Here is a 27,518-nt window from a genome sequence, read left to right as displayed (position 1 = left end):
AGTGCTGTTTTCCCATGAGTATATAATTTTATAAATACTAACTCATGCAAGGTGCATGAATTATTTAAAACATACAGTAATAATTGTTTTCGCACTTTAGTGTATTTAATATTACACTGATATTTAAAAATTAACTAACGTTTTTATTATGCAATCCATTTTTAAATCAACTTGACAATGATTCTGCATAACATGGGTTTTTAAACGTAAGATTGTTTGATTGCTACATTATCTGTGTTTTACAAATAACATTGACATTTGACATTCGGCCCATTCCATTTACTATTGTCTTTCGCGTTATTGAGATATTGTCGCATTTCATGATTTCACTCACCGACAAGTTGTTCTGTAAATCCATTGTGGCGTGTATTGATAAATAGGTTCTCCGTTCGCATTATTAAATGGGAATAATGTGGTTAATGTTCAGTGGGCACTAAAAGGGAATTAAAATGAAGTTTATGTTGCTAGTGCTATTTTTGTTTGGTTCTTATGGTTTTGGATCCGTTGTAGATAAAGATAGAAAGGTGAGGATAATGTGATCTCCAGTCGGCTAAAACGTGAAGTGCAAGGTGAAATGAATGACTAAATGTTTTGTTTTTGTAGGAAAATACGGAGTTGTCGAGAGCCTTAGACGATCGGCCTCTGTTGTTTACGACGTTGGGTGGCGGCATGGTCGCCGTCGAACCGCTTTCAGGAAACGTTATCTGGAAGCTGAAAGACGGTAATCTTTAGTCATTTTAGTCATTGTTTAGTAATAGTAATTCACAAGTTGTAGCTTAAGTTTACTGATACCTCACCTAGTGGAGAATGTCCAAATACTACCTCATTCTAGTACGTTCTATTATTTACGTATCAAGTGTAAGACAAAAATATGCATCTTAGTCTTAAAATAAATAAACTTAAATCAAAATCATAACAAACACAGGTTTCTGATGCAATCATGATTCATGAAGTAACTCATTATTTATTTACACAAAATTAAGACAGATGCAAAGTATCTGATGTAATCTACCATCACAAGTGGTGTAACTATAGGGTGACAGGACTGGCAAGATGCCATGGTTTCCTGACGTGATGGGGCCCCTGGCCTGAGAGGGTGTGACCTTAAAAGAGAAAAGAAATACATTTTTTCCCATGTGAGCTCACATACACATAAATCAGCAAAAAAAGTTTTCCTTTCAAAAAGTTGTAGGACCCCATGCAATGAATATGCAATGGGTCTCCTATGGCATAGTTATGCCATTGACCATCACCTATATAACTAATTCAGAAAAAAAACACTTTTTGTGTAATATTAAAGAATTAAAAGTTTTAAGACATAATTTTATATCTGATGGTCTAAGTGCAATTGGACTAAGAATGATCTGTGAAGTTTTGAATTATATTTTATTCATCCTTGCAAATATGTTTCCTTGTTCTGCATCTAACCAAAACTAGTCAAACATGTCTATGGCAGGACAAAATTTTTTACAGAGACCATTTAAGCCCAAAGATTGAGAACATCTGATTAAACATGAAATCTAATTAAAATTCTCTATCAAAAGTCAATGGAAAATTTCAGTGAATAAAATTAATTATCTTGATTAGTAAAATTTATCTCATTGCTTTACAAGTTGCATGAACAATATCAATCTGAATGTTTACCTTGACCTATGTAGCTAAGTGCTATCTTTGTAATAAAAAGTATTCACTCTACTATCTGTGCAATATTATTGAAAATAATTGATTTTTCTGTCTGTAATTTTCGCGTGCATATTAATTTACAATTCATCATAGTTACTAAAAATTAACCATCATGTTTTAATAATAAAATAAGGGTCATTATTAAAAAACAATGTGAGCCGTCACGGGACGCCTGGCAGATGTGAAACATCAACATTATTTTGTAAAAGTAATATGCAGGAAAGAACATATTGTCATAGGAACTAAATATGTCATAATGATAAAATAAAATATTACGATTTTTGCGCATGGCGACGAGTCGCCACACCGTACACACTACTGCATATAGACTGTATATATATACAATCGTATAGCGTGGCGACGGCACGGCATGCGTCGCCACACCAGAAATCGGTTTTACGTGCGGCTATAGATGTTTCACATCAAAAATGAAGTAAATAAGAAGAAATAATTTTCGCACTACTTGGTTAGTTAAATTTTAGTGAAACAATATTTTGTTAGGATTTTTAAACTTTAAGAATATTTTGGATAAAATTTTGGACAAAATATCATTCTTATATAGAATGGCAAGATGCATTATTAATCTCTTATAATTCAGCCAATTTGTTTGAATGTAATTAATTTATGTTCTAATGAAAAATATCTAATTACTATGACTTGTATGTTCAAGTGTTATGCTGTAATGGTTTAATTCTTACAGTTTATTTATTGGTAAATAAACATAGTTTCAATAAATTATGTATTTGATAAAGTGGGTATTGTGGTACATTAGGTTATCATGATGTTTTATTGCTTTATAGTAGTATCAGAAATCAGGTGGATAGTTTAGTTTGGCCAAAACATGTGACAATAGCTGATCCATTGGCTTCGGCCAGAAATTTACCTTTGGTCCAAAACTACATTAAAACCACATAGGCATATATAATTTTATTTTAAATTGCAAATAAATATAGGCTTATACTTTCCCATTAAATATAGAAAATATCTTGTAAAAGGTAATACTTGGTTTAGTACTTGACCTTCTATTCAATACAAAATCATCACAAATAAATATCTCAAGTTGCACTCTACCCCAATCTAGGAAATATACAAACGTGTTTTAAAATTACAAAGATTGGTAAATTTTCGAACAAAAAACTGTAGCATTTAGGTACAGTTATATTTTGAACTTTCTAGGTACAGTTACATTTTAAACTTTCACAGAGCAGATAATACCCATATCAATTATATCCATATGGGTTAGTACAGGACATATATCAAGTGCAAATAGGGCATGCTGGCTGAATATTTATGTATTTTATTTTAACACTTTTACAAATAATAGTTGCTCAAAGGCATTTGTGCATTTTTAAAATCAATATCACATTGCCTAATCTCACACTCGTCTTTTTGTTTAATATGCTTAAAAACCTTCATTATATGCTCATATGTTGTGTATTTATACAAATAATATATTACTAAACCAAACCAACCAATCAAAGCATAAAAAAGATAGTAAAAAATATTGCAACACCATCAAGGACTTGACGTAAATGAATAAAAATTGCGTATATGAAAAAAATAATTCGAGTTATGTTGTAATTTTAAATGAATATAAATGACGTAAAAAAATATTATTTTTTTCATAAAATCGGTATAGTATGCTTTTGATTTTCATGATTAACCTACATACAGTTGTATACTGCTAGTATGCAGCATGTACTTTGTATGAGTAACACGTAGAGATGGGCAAAGAACCCGGTTTAAACCCTGTGCAGGGTTTAAACCCAATAAATACCCGTTTATTTCCTCCCACTGGGTATTTATCTGGGTGTTTATAAAATGAGTTAATAAAATCTACACAAAGCTTTTAAAATAGTTCAAATGTTTATTTAATAGATATACTATAGGTTTTTACTGTATTTCTAATGTTTTTACATTTTTAAATATAACATTTTTAGGGGTTCATCTATTTTTATTACATTTTTAATTATTATTTGTTTGACGAAACAAATATCGCACAACTAAAACAAATAAATATACCTCTCGTATACTATTGCACAGGTGGTGTGGGAATATGGGCATATAATGTAAAATGTAATTCTTACGTAATATCTTAATAATTATAGCTTTAAGAAAAAAAATATAAACATTATTTTATAGAAAATTTTAAGTGCTACAACTTTGGTCCAAGGTACTTTTCGATAAAATTTACCGTTTTCGAGAAAAATCCAGAAAGCCGAAAATTTTGACGTTTGACCCCGAATAAGTGCCGACACACACATCGATGAGGACTTTTAGAACTCTACTTGTGATGGGAAAGCCAAGGTATCTACGGAAATTTAGCTTTATGTTATTTGATTACTATTTTTATGTCTAAATTGACCGGACTATAAAAACTCCTCTATCAAAATGTTTCAATGTCATTTTCTGTAAATTAATTAGAAAAAAGTTAAAAAAAGTCTTCCCCAAGTTTAATCTATTATTGTTATTATCTTTGTTATTTTTGGTTAAACGACAAAAAGTTATAGAACTAAAATTATAGATAAATCAATTTGAAACCATAATTGTTCTTACTAAATTTCTGTTCGACGAATAGTTTGCCTGGTAGAGCGTAAAAACGCTTAGTGCCCCTTTTTTCAAGATGGCGGCCGAGGGACAACAGTTGGGACTCCACAAATTAGAATTTAACTGTACACTAAGCCCTTTACACTAATCATTCACATCTATAAAATAAAATCGGGTCTTCGAAAATTGCAACCCAAATGTAACACATCCGAATGGACTATAACATGACTATAACAGCGTAGTTAAATGAAATATGTGCTTTTAGAGCGCATATTTAGTGAATTGTTTACAATATTATTTTAAAAATGATATTACACGAAGAAAATAAAAATATGAATGACAATAGTTTACACCCGCTGTTTGGGTGTTTATTTGGGTTTAAACCCTATTTCACCCAAAATACCCGGTTTAAACCCGTATCCACCCATTGGGTTTAAACCCTCTGCCCACCTCTAGTAACACGGCGGAGTACCTATGCTTTAGGCTTACGCCAGCCAATGGGAGAGACACGTGCCTAGCCATGTGGATGAGGGCGTCACCGATTTTCATACAAAACTTGCGTAACGCCTTCACGTATTATCAGTTCTCTGAATATAAACAAATTGATTAAATGCTAATTATTACATTTATCTGGCATACGCATTACGCACATTCTCCCATCGCCAGGTTGGGCCATGTGTTTGTTATCGGGTTCTAATGGGTGTTTCATTCGATTATCACATACCGGCGTTGTATCTCCATTTGGCATGGTACATATTCGTTGAATTTAATTATTTAGTCATGCATTAAAAATGAGACGATTGCAAAAAATACTTTTAAATACTTTAATAAAAGGGGTTTTGTGTAATTATAGTATGACATTGTATTCATGTAATAACACATCTGCTCACAAAGTCAACATGCATAATGTATAAAAGAAAATGTCTTCATAACACATTAATTTATGTCATGTAAATAGTCAATACATGAAAGTAAGTAAAGAGTAAAGCTTGTGGGATCATGTCTTCATAACACATTAATTTATGTCATGTGAATAGTCAATAAATGAAAGTAAGTAAAGAGTAAAGCTTGTGGGATCAATTTTGTTAAGAAATTTGTGAGATGATCAATGTAGATTACAATACTTTTAATACAGTAGCTTGGTATTACATGAATTCTTTTATTGTAATTTGAGGCTAATTTCCCCTAATTTCCATGACAAATAGGTCACACTTGTTTAAAGTGACGTATTACGTCATTTATTAATATTATTCATAACCGTAGGCTTACTTTAATCTTTCTCTTATTAAATTAATTTAAATTTCAGTGTTGAATTGAAGGTATTAGTTTATTTATATATACCATAGTATAGTATGGTTCAACTGCCAGTACCAACGGCACATTTGTTTCTGTCTATAGGAGTTGTGGGCCATAGGTAGGACGGTATTTTAGAGCCCACGCAAACGACAGTATTTTAATCGGGAGATACTTTTTGGGGACCTTTACCTACTCAGTATGAGGAAGTATGTAAGCGCGCACATTACAATGATTTGGTCTGATCTCGGTCGACTATGTCTGTAGTTTGTGGGAGCCCTTAGGTATGGCATTATCTTTTAGCCACTATGTGCTTCACTAAGTAATTTATTAAATTATAGGTACATTGAAACAAACAAACTTATATTTTCTGTATATCTAGAATCCTTTTAGGCCATTTTTTACAAAGAGACTAACAATGTCAGAAGATTAATATGAGGAAAAACATGAACGAATAATATAAGAGAGTAAAAGTCACATTCAATAATATTAATTAAAGCTTATCGCTTTTATCAGGTCAGATAATGGTTTTTAAATCATCTTTAAGGCCATGAATTCACTCAGAAATTCTTAGTACAAGTCACAAGGAAATATAAGGTGCGTCTCGGATATGAAACTTGGACCTCTAACATACGCGGCTATAATAACAGGATTATATGTATAGCGTTGATATACACGATTATCAATATTTAATAGCTGTTCAATATCGTGTATTCAATATTAAATATGCGCGTTATTGTATAAAATGCCACCGTAGTATTAACTTCGACCCTCAATGGCGAGTTGCAAGGTCGTATTTAAATGCAGTAATAGAGTACTGGACGTCCGATTCACTTTAATATTTAAGAGCAATCGACCCTTTGTCATGAGCTATAATTATTTTATGGTAATTGTTATAGAAAGTAGTTAATTACTAGGTGTAGTAAGTATAGAGATAGAGAAGAAAATCTAAGTACAGTCTTCTGAACTTCAGAAGATTGAATTTATTCCCGCATACTGTGGGTAAACACAATTTTTCGTATGGAAAATGAACATCTACTTTGGTACTTCGTCAATAGAAAACGACAGCACCAAAATCTATCCTATATTGTAATTCCTAACGATATTTTTATTTTTTCATTAATTTTAGAACCGGTCGTAAAAGTTCCCAACCAGCATGCGAACTTGATGCCCCAATTCCTGCCGGACCCGCGTCATGGCTCTCTCTACATGTATGGGCCGAGGGGTGACAAGGAAATGCTGAAAAAGCTACCCTTCACTATACCGGAGCTGGTGGCCAACGCACCTTGCAGGTCAACAGACGGTATACTGTACACTGGCAAGAAGAGTGACACCTGGTTCATGTTAGATCCCTTAACGGGAACGAGGGAACATATCTCTGGTAAGTTGTATGTTAGTTTGGTAAGAAATAGTAATAACTAGCAGAACCTGCGGCTTCGCCCGCGTAAAAAATATGATATGACATACAAATCATTGTAATTGTAAATTTGTACCTTCAACATTTTTAACGATAAAGTAGCATTAATATTTAATTAATAAAAGCGTTTTTTTTTTCACTGTGTACCTAAATTGGTCAAGCTTTATTCAGAAACATACACTAAAACTCTAATTAGTGGACTGTAATGAAACTTTCTTTAAAATATAAATTACATGTAGGCTACAATAATTATTATTTACACTATTCCATAGGAACCGTCCATGTTATATGGGACCTTACATACAGTGGTTCTTTCCAGGATCTCTGGCTGGGGTAACTTCAATAACGGTTTTTAAAGAAACTTTCTTTACTTATAGCACCCTAATGGGGTTGATTGTTGAGTTGCTAAAAATGCTGAAACAGATGTGTAAACAGAAAGGCATAATGCATACACCCTTTTATAGCCGTCTTAAGGGTTGACCTAAAAAACAGTGACTCAGGTGCTTCATTAAGTCCAATGATCATTTTTTCATAGTGGTTGCTTCAAAATTAACGGATTATAAAATAAAGTTGCAACACCTATTTAACCTCAAAAGTGGTTAAACCTTTGAGGGTTGTCAAGGGTCGATTTTCTGTGTGAAAATGGAATGATATTATAGTGATATATTATTTACAGCCCGAAAGCAAAGTACCAATTTTCATAGACTTTGCTTCAAAATCTGCGGACTTTTAAACGAAGTTTCTACCCCTATTATACCCTCTTAAGGGTAGATTTTCCATAAATGGTGTTTAAAAAGTTCTATCATTCCCAATCAATTACATTTTTTACAGTCCTTGCTTTCAAATAAACGGTTTTTAAAATAAAATTCCATCCCCTATTAAACAACCTTAAGGGTTGATTTTCCAAAAACTGTGAAATAGGTGTTCTATTATTTACAATCAGAAAGCTGAATACCAATTTTCATAGACTTTGTTTCAAAATCTGCGGACTTCCCAACAAACTTTCAACCCCTATTTACCCTCTTAAGGGTAGATTTTCCATAAATGGTGTTAAAAAGTTCTATTATTTCCAAAAGGAAAGCCAAATGCAAATTTTTATAGTCCTTGCTTCCGAATTAACGGAGTTTGAAATAAAATTCCAACCCCCATTTAACGACCTTAAGGGATGATTTTCCAAAAATGATGAAATAGGTGTTTAATTATTTTCTATCGAAAACCCAAATAGCGGTTTTCATACAGTTTACATCAAAACTGGGGGGACTTTCATACAAACTTACAACCTTTATTTAACCCTTATAAGGGTTGATTTTCCAAAAACCGTAGAACTCAAGTTCCACTATATCTAATCAGTAAGGCAATGACTAACTTTCGTAGTGCTGGCTTTCAAATTGTCAAATTTAAAATAAGCTGTCAACCCCTATTTTGCCAACTTAACGGTTGATTTTCCAAAAACGATGACATAGGTGTTCAATTATTTTGTACCAAAAAGCTAAATACAGATTTTCATAGAGACTAGATCAGAACTGGGGGATTTTCATACAAACTTACAACTCTAATTTCAATGTCAATTACTACTACGTTTACCCTAAATAGATCTTTATTCTTCAAAAGTGACGAAGTTTACCCGATAACAAAGTGTTGCACGACTCATGATGCGAAGCATCAGAGAGTGCTTTACGATCGAAAAATTTTTTTCGCTTCATTTTGGCGGCTATTTTTATTATTATAGCCTTGATAGTTCACGGAATCAAGATATTTTGCATACTATTGTCGAGATAATTTAATGGAGATTAATTCCATACTTTTTAAAAATTGATTTACTGCAATAGAATTGGAAAAAAACACCAAAATAGGTCAAAAAATTTTCCTGTCCGTCATGTGTGAAACCTGAAAACACTGTAACTTGTGAAAAAATCCATCATTTGAGTTAATTTTTTTTTTTTTAATTCTAATCGACGATTGTAGGTCACTGAATGCGAATGATTAATTAATTCAGTGTCGTTTAATTGCAATTAATAAAAAACGAAAACTACAAGACTGTATATCTATAGATATTATGTACATTTATTCCACCAGGGGCGCTTGTGCAGTACCTTCTTCCTACTACAGCTGTTTTTTCGGCAATTAATTTTGAACGACTTAAGTTTTTTTTTTCTTTTTTTTTATATTTCATAATTAAATGAGCATTATGAGTCGTGCACTTTTGGATTTTCCAAACTTTTTTTTTTCTGACCTCTGCCTTCCGGGAACTCAGATAACGAATACGATGATTGCCTACTGTGTCTTTATTAATAATGTGGTAAATCATAGACGCTTAGTGATATTTCATCGGTGATGGAAAACGATCGCGATTCGTGTTGTAAACGATCGAAGTGCAGTGATTCGAAGATGGGGCGGCTGCTTCGATCATGGGGCTGGTGTTTACTGATACAGTGCTGGGTTGCGGTGCCTGGCGTACTTTCGAGTTGCTACGGTGTAAATGTGACGCTGACAATTCATCCTAAGGGTGACATTGTCGTCCGGCACGGGGACCCGCTAGAGATGTTTTGTACAGCGGATGGTTACTCCTCCGACGACATTGAATTCGGGTCATTGGGTGTAAGTTTGCAGTCGGAGAAGATCAACGAAACGACCAGAAGGTTGTATATTACAAATCCTGAAAAACAACTTAGAGTGTATTATTGTCGAAACAAGAAGACATCAAAAAAATGTTTAACACGTGTGCTCGTAGATTCTCCTCCTGCTGACGTAACAGACTTCAGCTGTATATCGAAGAATCTTGACCTACTAAATTGTTCATGGACCGACCCACCCTCATACCACTTTAACAACTATACACTAACATTTTTGCTACGTAATAACATTGTGCATTTGTACTGTATAGCAAAGTCTACGAGTATCGGAACAAGTTATTGTACGTGGGATACCCTCAGTTCGCCCGGATATAGACAGATGGAGGAGACCTATTACTTCTTAATGAAGATTTGTAATGCTATAGGATGCAATAATCAGAATTTCACAGTAGACCACTACTCCATTGTAAAACCCGATCCACCGGCAAATTTGAAGGTCGTTAACATTGAACCACACAGCGTAACTCTAAAGTGGAAAATTTCTAGCAATATGTTTGATTTACTCTCATGTGGAGTTGAACATATAATCGAGTACCAAATAGCTGGAATTGATAATGTTACACATTTCCACCGAGTAGATTCTTCATTGTTGCCTTCTAAGAACAAGAGAGAATATACATTTCAGTTAAGCAATTTGCCGTATGCGTACATGCAATATGAAGCGAGAATATATATTAAGACAAAAAAGTCTGTAAAACGTGAATTTTGGTCAGATTTCAGTTACGTAGTGTTTTATACTGCTAGTGAACGACCAAATAGCCCTCCTGAGATGATCGCGGGAGCTTTTGAACAAGCCGTGTGGAAAGGAATGAGAACTATATACATATATTGGAAACAAATTGAAAAATACGAAGAAGCAGGAGCCAATTTTACATACAAAGTACTCTACATCCAAGGAGATAAAACATTTCCGATTGTAAGTCCTAATAAGCAAAAGAGTCAAGGCTATGTTGTCATCACAGATATTTCTTTAAAAGCGTTAGATATTTACGTTTCGTCATGGAATACAAAAGGATCTTCTCTTACCAGTAGCCATATGTACATCCCATCGAAACAGAAAAGAGATCCCCTAAGACTTACTTCGTTTAGTAATCTTGCTTATGAAAATGGCACTTACCAGTTATTCTGGGATGGTGTTGAAAATGTAGATAATTACACACTATTTTGGTGCCACCGCACTGTCTCACGTATATGTTCTGGTCGCATGGATTTCACTGTACTGGATGCTAAAAAGAATAATTATATGATTGAGCTACCTAAAGAATATCCATATCAATTTGCAATATCTGCCAATAAAGGTACAAGTTCTACTGGTATGGTTTGGACTACATGCGATATCTCAAAAGATGGATTTGCGATGTATAGAATTCCTGCTAGCTTACATTATGATCCACCGGGGAAAACATCCGTTCGCCTAAAATTTCAGATGGACTGTGCTCTTCAAAATGGTATAATTACTGGATACGACATAACTTATTGTCCAAGAGAACACACGAGTGGCTACTGCGATGAATCTGTTGAAAATATGCATATGTACATATCAGACCCCAAAAAAATGGATGTTGTCATAGAAAATTTGCAACCATTTACAACGTATCAAGTTAGTTTATCCGTCAATACTGTTTACGGTAAAAAAGATATTGAAGATGGCACTGCTGTATTTGCCACATTAGAAGACACTCCAACTAGCCCCGTCAATATTCTTGTGTCTGATATAAAAAGTGATTCATTAGTAATTTCGTGGGATCCTCCACTTAAAAGTAATGGTATTATCGGGAAATATGTAATATATAACTATGATAAGAAATTTAAAGAAAATTATGTCATTTCATTTAGAGATGTGTCAAAAAGACGAGTCACTCTTACAGGATTGCAGGCATCTACAAATTATTCCTTTACTGTTCAGGCTTGTAATATAGGAATTGGTGTTTGTTCAAATGCAAGTCCTGATGGTGGCATCTTAGTAACAACAAAACCATAAAAAATCACTGTAGCTTTTCCAATATCAGATGGTACATAAGAATGTTCTATTAAATTTGCAATATCTAATATGTATCCTAAATGATTTCATAGCATGTTCACATAGCAAAATGTTTGCTGGAAAGCAGTGTTTTTATCATTTTACTTTTTATTGTTTATTTTTTTTACGGATACTACGCGAATTATGTGGTCCAGATCTAACCAGGGGGTCGCGATCTACATTTTGATGAACACTGACGGAAAGAAACAATAAAATCTTATTTAAATAGATTGAGTTTTTTTTACATATACCTACATATATTTCATAGTATAATCAACCAGACTCTATTTGTAATCGTAATTGTTCTTGTGATTGTGTTGTATTAAAGTTGTATGAGTAAGATTTAATCTTTTAGAATATATTTTTATATTATATCTCTCATTAAACAAAATGGCTTGTTGTGCGAATAATAACTTACATATAACATCTGTCAATTCCTACAAGCACCTAATACAAACAATTTACAACCAACAATCGCTGAAAAGACCGGAATTTCACAGAATTACAGGAAGAAATGAAGAAAATATGGAAGATGAATTCTGTAACAATAGTTCCTATAGTTGTCTCCACCACCGGCGTTATACCAAAGCAATTATTCCATAGCCTTAAAACGTTAGATCTCCTGAAATTCACATACCTTACACTACAGAAAGCTGCAATATTAAATACATGCAGGATAGTTCGAAAATTCCTCCAATTAGATACTGATAATAACACCTTACATGAAACCAACACTATCATTTTGAATTAACACTTGGCTGTGCCCGTGTTATTTCATATACCCTGGTAAACCCAGAGAAAAGAAATATATACCAAAAATAATAACAATAAAACATTTTATTGCCTTAAAAATTACAACAACATAATCGAAACTTAAAATTAAACATGTTTTTTCTTTAAATATAACATAATAAAAATACACAAAAGAGATAAAAACAAAGAAATAATAATAATTGGCAATTAATCTAGGCAAAAGGAAGTGTCACAGCTATTGCTACCACAGGATTACGATCCCATGGAGCGCTGTTTTTCAGCAACTCCCTCCTCCCTGAGTTGTTAAGCGGGAATTCAGGACTTGGCTCCCCTACCTCGGTCAATTCGTTCTTTTTCAAATAAAAATAAATACTAAATAACATATTTTGGGTAACCCACATAAGGGTTGATTTTCCATAAACAATATAATTAAAGTTCCACTATATCTAATCAGAAAGTCAATGACTAACTTTCATAGTTCTGGCTTTCAAATTGGCAAATTTAAAAATAAGCTGTCAACCCTTATTTTACCAACTTAAGAGTTGATTTTCCAAAAATGGTGAAATAGGTATTTAATTATTTTTAATCGATAACCCAAATACCGATTTTCATAGAGTTTACATCAAAACTGGAGGAATTCCATACAAACTTTCAACCCCCATTTAACCCCCTTAACGGTGGAATATCAAAAAATCCGTTATTAGTGCGCATCTACATTATAAAATGAAGCTATATTTCAAATTTCATGATTGTAGCTTCAGTAGTTTCGGATAAACCTTGATTAATACGTTTTGAATGTGAGTATACTTTTCGCTTTTATATGTATAGATATAAGATAGTCGATAACATTAATACAGAAACCATTTAAGCTGGTCTGAAATACATTGCCTACAACTTAAGGACACAGGCCGTAGCAGACAAAATAACATTCTTCTATACAATGTGTGTATTTCAACATTTTGATGCAATTTGTTTGCGCAGATACATCCAGACATGAACCGCGCAGACTATTCTTATAAATACTTATTATCATAAAATATTGGCCTTTTGTGTATTAAATTTGTATCTAAATATCACTATCCGAAGTAGAAACCTACAATTATTTATGTATTATACATTATGTACCTATTAGCTTTGTGTTGAATCCGTTTTAAAAGCGTATCGTGAAAGAGGAGCAATGGGCTTTTCTTTTCGGAATTAGGTTAAAAGTCACTTTGTTCTGTGCAACGTGAGAGACGTCATTGCTTTCATGAATCAAAGCTTTTTGCATGAGAACACCTTTTACAATGTTGACAGAATTCTTTATTTTTTGCATTTTGTTGTTTTAATATTTTACATTTTTTAAAACTGTAAGTATGAAAAGTAATTCTGTAATCATCGTTGCCAATATATTACTCTCTGAGTGAGAGGGATTTAGGCCAGAGTCCAGCGCGCTGACCATATGCAAATTGGTAGACTTAGATACATGTTCCTAATCTTTAGACTAATTTGTATGATTCAATGTCATCATTAAACCATTACTGTCCCACTGCTAGGCATTGGTCTTCTATCACAATGAGAAGGATTAGTCCATAGTCCACCGCGGCGGCCAAGTGCGTATTGGTAGAGTTCACATACATTTGAAAACTTTTTTTTATACAATTTGTATGATTATGTTTTTATTATGTTATGGCTTTTGTCAAAAGGTTTCGACAAGTCCAAAATATTCAAGAGTGAAGAGTCAAACACTTGCATGCCGGACAAGAAGAGAGGTATCTACGTGGCGCGAACAGAATACAATATTCTGATGCACGATTCTAAGAATGAGAACCACAAATGGAATGTCACGTTTTTCGATTACACCTCCCATGCGATGGCCAAGGAGATGCTTAATGATTATGGTGAGTGAAGTTCAATAAGTTATTCACCCAGCATTTCGATGTTAAGAATAAGTCTTTGTGGGTAATCTTCTAGGATCTTTTTTGAATAGAAATATTATCTATTATCGTTATCACCGTTACCTTTCTTTGACATTGCAACAGAGAGATAAAGTATATTCTAGGTCTCCTTACAAGGGTATACGAGCATAGCAATTTAATCTAAAAATTGGAGAGGAGTCCTCAGGAGACACACTGTTTTATTAGCGGCCGTGTAAAGATGTCACTCTGCGGGCGTGTAAAGTTTGCTATAAGGCTATAACATATAAAAACTCCTAAAACGCTTTTCAAGCAGATTCATACGAAATTGAGTTTTCCTTTAAATCCATACCATATTGATGACATCTCGCAAGTAATACGTGTTTGTAAGCGACAGAGATTATTTATAATCAGGTTTGTGTAAAAAATACGGGTACTGGGGAAATATTGATTAGAGCACTAAAGATAACCTAGTCTTATTTCGGCCTACAGATAATATTATAAACATGTATTGCCTAAATGCTAATCAACTGTCTTATCGTATTAATTAAAAATATTTTGCCCTTGACGACCGATAAGCGATGACGCTGTGCTACCAGGCTGTCACTGTGGTAGCTTCGGGGTTTAAGGTTCGATTTCTGGCCAATACCCTTAAATATTTGCTAAGATAAACAAAACATCCATTCCTCCTCACAGTAGTGCAGTTATTTTCAAGGAAAGTTAAAAAATTGCGTATGTACTATATTTAGCGAAAAATATAAAAAAAAAATAGCAATTAATTGTAAATAACATACACTTTAATTTTCATATAGTGTTCAAACAGTATAGACACGGTATGTAATTACTATGTACTTACGAAGCCATCACGACTCACGAGTGACGAAAAAAGTCGCTAACACGTTTTGTACTGAGTCATAACTATTTGTTCAATGTCGGCGTTATGATACTCGCTTACATAATGTGAAATGAACTTGTAAAGTACGTTGACCGTGTAACTGTTATCTGGAACCCATCTCGGTGTTGCGAATCTCGAACAATATCTGTCTATAGGGAAAATTAACATTATGGTACAGGTTGGTGGTGATGTGAAGCGTGAATGTGTTTATGTGTGCTATAATTCAGTTTCGTTGGAACCCTTTTTATGTCTCTTACAGTGGGGACCGTCCTGGAGGACACTTCACACTAGTCTAATGCGGATTCTTAGAATGAAATGCTAGTGGCCAAGTCATATGGATTGATTCCAGATTGCGTATATGACCCCCGGCGGCGTTGACTCCCTGCTTTCAATTATAATAGTTGATAACTTAACGTGCCTTCTGAAGCATAGAAGCGCATGATTTTTGCCAGGCGCAACATACACCTCCCCCCCCCCCCTTCCTAACATTGACCGTGCGATGTCGCTAAACTTTGTAGATTAGTTAGCGAGACTATGCGATCGTGTATCCTTATAATAAACACAATACATGTTACTTATTTCATTCCCTTTTTTATCAGGTACAATTCATTTCACATCAACATCGAATGGACGTATCATGTCATTCGACAGAAAGACTGGTGACCTAGTGTGGTCTCACAACTTCGAGACTCCAGTGGTAGCAGCATACTTGTTAGACAGAGACGGACTTATATCCGTTCCTTTCAACTCAATTGGAGACGACACATTAGATCATATCATGGAAGATGCGTCGACACTCAGAAATGGACAGGGGATCAAGAATTCTAATATAGAATTGTAGTAAGTACCTAAATAGTTCAGATAATCAGAAGCGATAAGTAAATCGAATTTTCAGTTCCGATTACAAATATTTGTGATTGATTGGTTGTGTGTAAATATAGTTTGCGATTTAATTTTGATTATATATCGATGAATGATGACAGGACGAAACGTAATAAATATTTTTCGATAAGTTTATATTATGTTAACCATATTATTATATGATTAACCATAAAACGGGTGCTTCGGCATTTTCTTATTATTTTTGTTAAGTAACAGTGCCTGTCGATTTTGAATATTTTTTATTTTTTGTAGCTAAAGGCTTTTAATATAGTTACATTAACCTTCTTTTGTCTTATCCAAAATCAACAAAGTGTTTTAATGTATTTCAGTCCTACATTATACATTGGAGAGCACAATCACGGCTTATACGCCTTATCGTCGCTAGTAGATAAAAATACAGTCACAATATCGACGGGACATAGCCAGTCTTTGCTCTTAGAGGGCCCGGCGACTGAGAAAAAAGAGAAACCGAACACTGAAAAACCGAATTATGAGCCTTTCAAGAACATTCATTACAAACTCAGCGATATAAATCTACATGTATCGCCGCCGTATCTACTCTTAGGGCATTACAAAGTGCCAGAACTCACCACCGCCTGGATGCCGAAGCTACCAAAATCTAGTTTCTTAAATGTACCATCCACACATGATAATGGGATCAAACTGATAAACGGCCAAGAGCATTCGCAAACAGAGAACGACGTGGAAAACGAAACGAATTTGAGATCCATGTTGATCTCTGTTTCGGTACAAACGGAGCTGTCGTATGAGGAGTTCCACTTCAGGCCTGATCTCTGGTACAAGCAAGCGTACGTGTGGTTGCACCAGCAGGAGAATAAAGCGCTTAAAGTGCTGCTTATTGTTCTAATGGGACTAGTTGTTACCCTGTTTTGGTATCTACGATATCAGGTAAGTTTCTTTTGTATTAATATGATTTAAAACCAAACCACTGATGTTGCAATTCTCACTACATATTAAATTGTTAGTGTCAGTTGTTATTGCTGAATAGGTGGTAAATCTGAAATCTAAATCGAAAACAACACAGTTTGTTTCACTGACAGTTACGTTTTTAATCTAGTCCTATAAAAACAATTGTAAAATAGAATAAGAAGCTTTTGAACCCAATCACTGGCGTCCCTTCTCTTAAGACTGATTATATTATATCGTATGTATGTCTATTTTTATACTGTTGAAGAAGCAGTTACTTTTTGCTGGTATACTTCAGATCTCTGTCATGTTAATTAAAAATCTTTGCCCATTATCTGTAGCTATCTACGCGCGTACACACCTAGGTACGGAGGTGACGCGAAAAATATTTGCAAATTGATAGCAGTTACATTATTGATTGTTTGTACAACGTATGCGTAGAATTGCACCTGTAGTTGTAAATAACATCATCCGTCGAATTCCACGCGTTTCGTACCAAAGCATTTGCCAACGTTTCAATTGAATTCCTTTTTAAGTGTGATTGTATCTTTTTTGCGTATATACGCCTGGGAACATCCGTCTAACAATCTTACTAATATTCGTTAGACTTAGTATAATGAATCTTTCCGGGTTGATATCTTTATATTTGAGTCAGTTGATCATAAAAAACCTTCATATTTCAAAATTTTATCACACTCGTTAGCCTTTTTTGAAACTGAATCATAGTATTTAGATTTATTTAATATAATATTTCGTCAAGGTGGTTAGCATTATCGTTTAACATTGTAGGCTTTAGTACGAGTAGCTTCTGAAAAATATTCGGGTTGGCTATTCCTATTCCTAAGGATTATACCGGTCGACTCAAGTTATTCGGTAAGAACGCTGTTTAACGCTAGCAATAGGTGTGAGGGCGGTACCTCTTTGGTAAACTATACCTACTGATTCTATACCCCTTTTCCCCGAATCTGTATTAGAGAATATAGGTGAAGTATGCTCGTGGTCTCTCTTGTGTGATAGTGCAATACACATCCGAGTGATATATGTTATAGTTATTATTCTTATTAACGTAACTTAAATTGAAGTGTCGAATTAAGCAAATTGATCAATCAAGTAAGTTATAAACTGATTTTTATCTTTTAGTGTCGTACAATATGAACTTGCAACTGCCACTTCAATATTATTGTTTTGAACAGATAACATTAATTGTAACATTACATTTTATTGAATTAATTTGCAAAGAGGAAAAGTCCGATACTTATATTCTAAAGTGTTGTATGTACTGGCAAGATATAAATTTATAGTTATAGAATATTTTCGTTTCCAAAAATTGTAGAATTTAAAGATTTTCTATACCATACACACACATTTCTGTTTATTTGATAGCCGGTATTTTCATTAGAGAATACACGTTATTTTCGATTATGCATGGACGGGTGTGTATTTTACGATTACGTATTATTCACGGTTTCAATATATTTCTATACGGTTAATATCGCAAAAAATGTGCAACAACGAATGTTTAAAATAAAGTGAAATTTCAATTAAATATGTGCTAATAAATTAAATTAAATTATTATACATTTAATCGATTCATGCTCCTATTATTTTCGTGTTACTGTGAGCTCGTCTCCTGTGTGAGTGAGAGGGGTTTAGGGGTTTAGGGGTTGTACCTCCTATAATTTTCTCTAGTTTGTCTATAAACTACTGCCTATGCGTTGAGCTATTTTCAAAATTGACTTCTACAATACAAAAGAAGTACGAACATGGGAAACGGAAATATTTTACTACTGATTTCCCTAATAAATTGATTTAATCTTATCGTCCGGAATTGAATTATGTTCAGTTTTTTCTAGCAACTATGACACATACTCGTATTATTTAATTATATTTTGGTTCAGTTCGCCATGTAATGTAATCAAAATAATAACAACAAACATTATTTTTGATATATGTTTGTTTTGATATACGTTGAGACAGACTTTTTCGAGGCGTTCCAGTTTAGTCCTCAGGGGTAGCGGCGCATCTGTGGCCTACCTCAGGTAGGAATATCCAATCCTATGTGAGGTTGATTACAGAAGTCCATGGGCGGCACTTACCATCATGTAGCCACTTACCATCAGGTGGACTGCATGCTCGTCTTCTACTCTTATATTATATAAAAAAAAACGTTATCTATACTTAGAATGATGATCGTTTTTCTTTGTTGAAGCATCAGGGGAAACATTACTGAAATTAGTATCTTTTATCGATATTTTTGCAGTTTTCTGGCAATATGAATCCGTGCGTTTTATCTATACTAATATTATAAAGAGGAAATCTTTGTTTGTTTGTTTGATTGTAATGAATAGGCTCAAAAACTACTGGACCGATTTTAAAAATTCTTTCACCATACGAAAGCTACATTATCCATCGAGTAACATAGGCTATATTTTATATGATATTTGATAAATAGATTTTGTAGCGGTACAAAGTTTGCCGGGTCAGCTAGTGTATCATATATCGAAAATTTCCAATGTCTTGTAGGCAGAAATTGACAATTTTAGATCTTTGGTGGGCAAACAATTAGATAAATTAAATATTAGGTAATAACGGCCGAAGATAGGGTTATATTGACTTTATGGTATTAATCGTAATAATAAATTTTACGATTTTAATAGTCGACGTTGTACTAAATCTAAATCGTTTTTTTTCGATTTAGTTGTACAACGTCGACGTAATCGCCGTGTCACGGATAATTAATTTTATGTTTGCGGCATTTTCTGCTTATCTTAATTCCCGAGCAGCGCTCCATGTTATTTATGTATTATTTATGCAATGTTATTCTATACATTACTATTTATAGCACTTTTGCTGTCATGTAAGGGAATTTATTTATTTTATTATTATTTACAAACCTCAGCGAAATCGGCGTCGTTCATATCAAGCCTGTAAAAATTCACGTGCTATTATGAGATTTAAAAATACTATTACTTGGGAAAACTATGGACTATTTATGAGAACTAAAAAGTTTTTAAAATTTCCAGGCTAGAGAATTCCAGCAGCTCTCGCAAGGCGGTTCTAGAACTTCGAATGCTTCAACGTCGTCCAACGGCGAGGTGACAGGCCAGCTGGTGGAGATTGGTGACGGCGAGGTGAAGATCGGCAGGATCAGCTTCCACACTGATCAAGTACTGGGGAAGGGATGTGAAGGCACCTTCGTGTATAGGTGAGGCGGGGTGACCGTTGAAGGCGTCGACTTGTATTGCGTTATAAATGTTACAATGTGTATGTTAGTGTCGGTCTATGATTTCAAAAATCTCTCTTTTTATGTTTTATTTCTTTTTAGACTATTGTTTTTTTGTGCATTTGTGGCCATAAGGCCGAGTCAGCTTCTAAATTTAGATGTAGTTTTAAAAATTAATAATTGTTCTTTTATATTAATATATTACAATCAAATATTTCCTCTTTATTTGCCTTGCTTGTTCTACCTTGACATTCGGAATACTATGATTAAAATGAGAAATAAATAAGTTAAGACTGCTAATTGCAGGTACTTATTTTACATAACAATATTACACATATTTTACAATAACATGTCACATTTCCAGGGGCATGTTCGACAAGCGCGCTGTGGCGGTGAAGCGCTTGCTGCCCGAGTGTTTCACGTTCGCGGACCGCGAGGTGGCGCTGCTGCGGGAGTCGGACGCGCATGCGCACGTTGTGCGGTACTACTGCACCGAGCGGGACAAGCAGTTTAGGTACGAAATGTTAAGATATTATAGTCCGCGCCTAACTTCTAGTCCGCTCTAAAGTTGTTGCGCGCAGATGTAGTCAAAGAGCCAATGCGTCGAACACAAATACAAGCATATACTCCGTAGCAACAATAAGGGCGCACTAACGCAAGTATGTACCGGCGGGCGAGAGCGGGCAGCGGGCGAGTTAAGGGGGAAGGGGTCCCGCGTTGTCTTCGTTCCGCTGATATCTACAATTTGCTGTTGTGATACGACTCATTTCTATATTCAGAGCGGACTTATAATAATAAATCGAATACAAGGAATATTATGTATGTTACGATAAATTTATAGAGTTACAGCTAGTTCGGTTTTAGAGTTATTAAGTAGAAATATCAACGTCAATATATTATATAATATTTGAAAAAATCAAGTAAACCACTAATACAAGATATAAATACATTATTTATTTCAAGAACTTAAACAACAACAAAAAATTATATTATAATAAATAATAAATATAATATACATTTTCTGGTAATAAATGAGTAACTTGGATTGAATGATTATTTTCAGGTACATAGCCCTAGAGTTATGCTCGGCTACGTTACAGGACTACGTGGAAAAGAAACTGACCTTCGAATGTAGTATCGATGCGGTGGAAGTGCTGAGGCAGGCGACTATGGGCCTATCGCACTTGCATTCTATGGATATTGGTATGTGTCTTGTAAATACTTTGTTTTTTTTTTGTGCCTGAAGTATTTATGTTGTTAAAGAATATTATTAAAAATTGCAATGTAATAATATTACAACTTTGTGCTTGTGCTTTCAATAAGTAGAATCACATTCAAATTTAACCAGTAGTTTTTGAGAAAATCGCAGACGTACATACATAGCGGCCGCGTACAGAACCTACTTTTTGAAGTCTGACATTTTAATGGACATGTGTAATTGTATGTATGTATGTATAATAATATTAATCATGTACATTCTTCGTCGTCATCGTATATTCTAGATTTTTTACTTCCATTTATCTGTCCCAGTTCATTTTATTTTGTCGTATTTATTATGATTGATATCTATCGTAATTTTTGATGGATTAATTAATACTAAGACGATAATATGTCGGCCTTCGTAATTTCCGATTTAGTGATATAAAACGGGGCGGACAACCTATCAATTGTAAAATTATCTGTAACCTGATAGCGAGTATCTCCATGTGTGTGTTAAGCACGTGTAGAGACACGCAGGCGTACACATGCGTGCACGCATGCATTTAGATAAATAAATGCATGATTATTATTATTTTTCGATTTAATTGGTAACAGTCACGCTTGATTAGTAATGATAATGAAACACTACCTACGCACCTAAGAGTTATTAAAAAATAAAGTTCTCAAATGAGTGAAGTCAATTCGCCCTTGGCCAGCATGGTGACTATGGTCTAAGCCCCTTTCGCTCTTGAGAGGATACCAGTGCCTAACAGTGGAACAGTAATGGATTTACGATGACGAGATTCAAACCGTAATAAGACTCAGCTTAATTTAATTTACAATAAACAGTATTATGTACTTTTTTAATAATACCAGTTCTAATGAATATTCTTTGGGAGTGGAATTTTCCATTATTTATTTATTTCACTATTCAAAGAATGTATTTTCTTCTAATCGACTCTAGGTGATAGTCTTATGAGACTATTTGTATTGTGTTCTTTTAACCTATATGCATATATTCCAGTGCACAGAGACATAAAGCCACACAACGTGCTTCTATCAATGCCGACCGGTTCGGGTGAGGTGCGAGCGATGATATCCGACTTCGGGCTGTCCAAGAAGTTGAATATCGGCAAAGTGAGCTTCTCGAGGCGGTCCGGCGTCACCGGCACCGACGGATGGATCGCGCCAGAGATGATTAATGGAGAGAGAACGGTATGTGTACTATTAAAGAGAATATTTACCTCCGGTTACAAATAGGGATACACTTAGGGGTTGAAGTGGATAATTTAAGCCTGTTCATAGCGGTCAAGTACTTTCGAAGCATTTTTTAGTTTCCACAATTGCCAGACCTATAACTTCAGTAATAAGCTATAATATGCTACGCAATATCTACATAATATAAGTAATACGCTACTGTATTTTTGTTAGAGGGGCACAGATACTTTTACTAGGTATTTCGAGTCTTCAATCGTTTGGCTAGGAGGTTCATCAGGTATTTCAATTTTGTAAAAATACCAATAACTATTATTTTCCAAACTCAATATGTTTCGAAAATAATACTTATATTAAAATAATAAATGTGCACTTCAGTTATACACATTTGTGTAATATCATTATTTTCGTTTATATTTCAGACTACATCAGTGGACATGTTTTCGCTGGGATGCGTTTTCTACTACGTTCTGTCGAGCGGTCACCATCCGTTCGGCGACGTGTTGAGGAGACAAGCAAATATATTAACTGGAGATTATAATTTAGATCAATTAGAGTAAGTCTAAATTGTGATGAAAAAGTCAGATGCATATCATCAAAATCAAGTTTTTTCATCACCATTCATCAGTCAATTTTAAAAAAGTCAGTTTAATTTTTTAAACCATTAGTATTTTTTTTGAAAATTCTTTTGTAAATTAGGAATGATGTACGACGTTCATAAGCATTAAATGCCGAACTATTAATATTTTTCAATGATTTCAGTAAAGTGTTACCTGAAGAGGAAGTGTTAATAACGAAGATACTAATCCGTGCTATGATATCCGCGCGGCCAAACGCTCGCCCGCCCTGCGAGACCGTTCTCAAGTACCCGATGTTTTGGGGACGGCAGAGCATACTTAACTTTTTGCAGGTAAGCTATCGTGTTTTAGAGCACACGTTAAACTGTTTATAATAATAATTAAATCAAATTAATATAATAATAATTAAAACTAATTGGCATCACAATTGTGGGTGTAATTCATTTTGTGTTGTCTGCAACGAGTCCGCTGGTTGCAGAGAAGAGTACCGTCTTATTCACATCGTAAATCTCTCAGTGAGGTCGTCCACGCTAAGTTGTGTATGACCGTTTATCGTACTGGTAACGGTATATGACCAGCGACAAGTTCGCTACTATCGTGGTTGATTTACGATTATCGCTAAAAAAAATCTTTACGTCAGTTCCTTTCAAGGGAGAAAGGAACTGACGTAAAGATTTTTACGTCAGTGTTCATATTTTTTTTTCTTTTTTTTTTGTATATTTGGGCCTAACTATAAAACGTACGTGCTATCTTATGGAAAGTAGTCCACGTCGCCTGTGAACATTTTCAACACCAGAGGAGTCCCCAATGCATCGCCGGTTGCATAACTAACTCTGTTAACAAATGTTTACTACTATCTTGCAGGACGTGAGCGACCACGTGGAGAGTTGCTCGGCGGGCGCGGCGGAGGCGCTGGAGGCGGGCGGGCGGCGCGTCGTGCGCGGAGACTGGCGCGCGCACGTGTGCGGCGCCGTGGCCGGCGACCTGCGCGCGCGACGCACCTACCGCGGCGACCGCCTGGCGCATCTGCTGCGCGCCATCCGGAACAAGGTGGGGCTAGGGCGGCACCGGCGCGCGCACGTGTGCGGCGCCGTGGCCGGCGACCTGCGCGCGCGACGCACCTACCGCGGCGACCGCCTGGCGCACCTGCTGCGCGCCATCCGGAACAAGGTGGGGCTAGGGCGGCACCGGCGCGCGCACGTGTGCGGCGCCGTGGCCGGCGACCTGCGCGCGCGACGCACCTACCGCGGCGACCGCCTGGCGCACCTGCTGCGCGCCATCCGGAACAAGGTGGGGCTAGGGCGGCACCGGCGCGCGCACGTGTGCGGCGCCGTGGCCGGCGACCTGCGCGCGCGACGCACCTACCGCGGCGACCGCCTGGCGCATCTGCTGCGCGCCATCCGGAACAAGGTGGGGCTAGGGCGGCACCGGCGCGCGCACGTGTGCGGCGCCGTGGCCGGCGACCTGCGCGCGCGACGCACCTACCGCGGCGACCGCCTGGCGCACCTGCTGCGCGCCATCCGGAACAAGGTGGGGCTAGGGCGGCACCGGCGCGCGCACGTGTGCGGCGCCGTGGCCGGCGACCTGCGCGCGCGACGCACCTACCGCGGCGACCGCCTGGCGCATCTGCTGCGCGCCATCCGGAACAAGGTGGGGCTAGGGCGGCACCGGCGCGCGCACGTGTGCGGCGCCGTGGCCGGCGACCTGCGCGCGCGACGCACCTACCGCGGCGACCGCCTGGCGCACCTGCTGCGCGCCATCCGGAACAAGGTGGGGCTAGGGCGGCACCGGCGCGCGCACGTGTGCGGCGCCGTGGCCGGCGACCTGCGCGCGCGACGCACCTACCGCGGCGACCGCCTGGCGCATCTGCTGCGCGCCATCCGGAACAAGGTGGGGCTAGGGCGGCACCGGCGCGCGCACGTGTGCGGCGCCGTGGCCGGCGACCTGCGCGCGCGACGCACCTACCGCGGCGACCGCCTGGCGCATCTGCTGCGCGCCATCCGGAACAAGGTGGGGCTAGGGCGGCACCGGCGCGCGCACGTGTGCGGCGCCGTGGCCGGCGACCTGCGCGCGCGACGCACCTACCGCGGCGACCGCCTGGCGCATCTGCTGCGCGCCATCCGGAACAAGGTGGGGCTAGGGCGGCACCGGCGCGCGCACGTGTGCGGCGCCGTGGCCGGCGACCTGCGCGCGCGACGCACCTACCGCGGCGACCGCCTGGCGCATCTGCTGCGCGCCATCCGGAACAAGGTGGGGCTAGGGCGGCACCGGCGCGCGCACGTGTGCGGCGCCGTGGCCGGCGACCTGCGCGCGCGGCGCACCTACCGCGGCGACCGCCTGGCGCATCTGCTGCGCGCCATCCGGAACAAGGTGGGGCTAGGGCGGCACCTCATTGTCCGTGTAGTCCCGGGCCAGAATAGTGCTACGGTATCCCCTGCCTGTCGTAAGAGGCCACTAAAAGGGGGCTTCCGGGGTTGCGGGCGGTAAGAGTGGGAGCTCAAACCATCGAGCAAGCTGTAATCACCAGGTGATGTGAGAACGTAAATTACTTTGCTCCCCCCAGGGCAGAGCCCGATAGGGGCATCGCGTTATAAGGACTCCGGTTGTGTTCCATTGGAGATCCCGTGCTCGTGCACACAAGCTAGCACCTTGTTAAGGCGGACTGACGCATGCACGTGCGCGCAAGGTACGGGCCAGGGCGGTACAAGCGCAATGTGCGTACGTACGTGGCTCAATGTGCGGGCTAGTGCGGGATTAGCACTTGCACGTGAAGAGCTGCGAGCCGGGTGCAGCGCTACATTTTTTTAAAGATATTGATTCATAAGTTACCTAAAAAAGCTGCATAAACAGATTTTCATTTGTGGTATTTGTGAATACTAGTAACATGGAATTAAATTTAATACCTATGCGATACAGTAATGCATCACCTGTTTTTACATAATTTTATTTAATTCAAAAAGTTCATTTTATTTTAATATGACCTGTGTATGAAATCCAATGATTATACTTTTTAAGGGAATTAATTATTTTTCATGTTTACAGAAACATCACTACAGAGAGTTGGACCCGGAAGTCCGTGAGAAACTTGGAAAACTGCCTAATGGTTTTGTTGGTTACTGGCTCCGACGTTTTCCGTTGTTACTACCACATGTTTGGCTCCAGATGCAGCAGTTCAGGCAAGAGGATGTCCTGCAGGGATACTATCCACATACATTTACATTTAGTAGAGAAGATGTAGTGGAACTAGACGATGAAAACTATGAAGATGAGGTACCGTTAGAAGATTGCGATCCGGAGAAAAATGAACTATTCCTCAAAAGTAAAGTGTATTATGAGGAAGATGATAAGAAAAATAAGTTCTTCAAAAATGAAGGTTCACCTCGGAAGAGGATAGAGAATGAAAATTGGAGAAGCGAAGCCGGAAGGGATGGGTTAGAAAATAGAAAACAAAATGACGTCAACCTTAGAGATAGGCATATTTATAAAAAGAAGGAAAAGAAAAAAGAAGACATGCCTGTATGGAGATTACCTCCACAGTCGTAAGTGAAAGTGCTAAAACCAGTGTGGTTGGGATTTTTAACTGACTAACATTTTAGGTTTAAATTAGTGTAATAAGCACAATTAGGGAGTGTTAAGGATGCTGTCTTGAGTGAAGTCAATAGAGCGGGTAAGTGATATAACAAATGTACTACAGAAATAAAGGCACATATAATTGATAGCATTAAAGAAGGAATTGAAATTGCTTTGAGAGATATATTTAGTGTATTTGTAAATATGTAATATATTATTTCTGTATGTGGTGGGGATAAACATTAACTGTTTAAAAAAAAAGAAAAAAATGGGATAAGTCTATTTAAAAAACAGATAATTTTTTCATATTATCTCAATGCATATATTGTGTTTTGTAGTTTTTAAACTTCTACAAAAATTTCATTACATAAGTTACTCTCCTTTCCCCAAATTGTGCCAGTGTAGTCCACAAAATAATAAATTCATGAAAACTATAAGATAAACAGTGTTTTTAATAAACAACACCAGAATATTTGCTAGTCAGACTTAGTATTCTGAGGTTATTGGTTAAAAGTTATATTAAGTATACTTGCTCTTAAACTGCATCCAATTATGTTGTGGTTTAATTTATTATGGAATAATATAGATTAAGAAATGAATTCTATTTAAGTATGTAAAACGTATTTTTTTATTTTGACATGGATCTCTAGTGGCGACTAGGGGTATTAAATTTATATACTAAACAATTAGATAAAAAAATAAGTAATTAATGAAAAATGTGGATTAGTGAAATATTAGGCTAATATTAGAAAGCAGAGATTTTATTGCATAAATATGCATAGGATTA

The 27,518-nt window shown here is 36.9% G+C and overlaps 2 protein-coding genes across 2 annotated transcripts; both read left to right on the top strand.

The window, feature by feature from the left end:
- Nucleotides 1-269: 269 nt before the first annotated feature.
- On the top strand, nucleotides 270-26,955 carry Ire1 (serine/threonine-protein kinase/endoribonuclease Ire1). Its single transcript, XM_073075991.1, has 14 exons — nucleotides 270-524; nucleotides 604-721; nucleotides 6,653-6,904; nucleotides 14,032-14,226; nucleotides 15,736-15,976; nucleotides 16,348-16,927; nucleotides 19,969-20,150; nucleotides 20,533-20,682; nucleotides 21,232-21,371; nucleotides 22,393-22,583; nucleotides 23,006-23,139; nucleotides 23,346-23,493; nucleotides 24,026-24,931; nucleotides 26,204-26,955. The coding sequence occupies exons 1-14, from the start codon at nucleotides 450-452 to the stop codon at nucleotides 26,702-26,704; spliced, it is 3,813 nt and encodes a 1,270-aa protein (XP_072932092.1). The 5' UTR covers nucleotides 270-449; the 3' UTR covers nucleotides 26,705-26,955.
- On the top strand, nucleotides 9,160-11,740 carry LOC140744414 (cytokine receptor-like). Its single transcript, XM_073075993.1, has one exon. The coding sequence runs from the start codon at nucleotides 9,275-9,277 to the stop codon at nucleotides 11,552-11,554; it is 2,280 nt and encodes a 759-aa protein (XP_072932094.1). The 5' UTR covers nucleotides 9,160-9,274; the 3' UTR covers nucleotides 11,555-11,740.
- Nucleotides 26,956-27,518: the final 563 nt, after the last annotated feature.

This window comes from Epargyreus clarus, unplaced genomic scaffold, assembly GCF_041222505.1.
Source record: "Epargyreus clarus isolate Ecla_fem2 unplaced genomic scaffold, WU_Ecla_fem_2.2 ptg000008l, whole genome shotgun sequence".
Taxonomy (NCBI): Eukaryota; Metazoa; Arthropoda; class Insecta; order Lepidoptera; family Hesperiidae; genus Epargyreus; species Epargyreus clarus.
The sequence above is the reverse complement of the archived record's forward strand: the minus strand, read 5'-3'. Positions and strand labels throughout refer to the sequence as shown.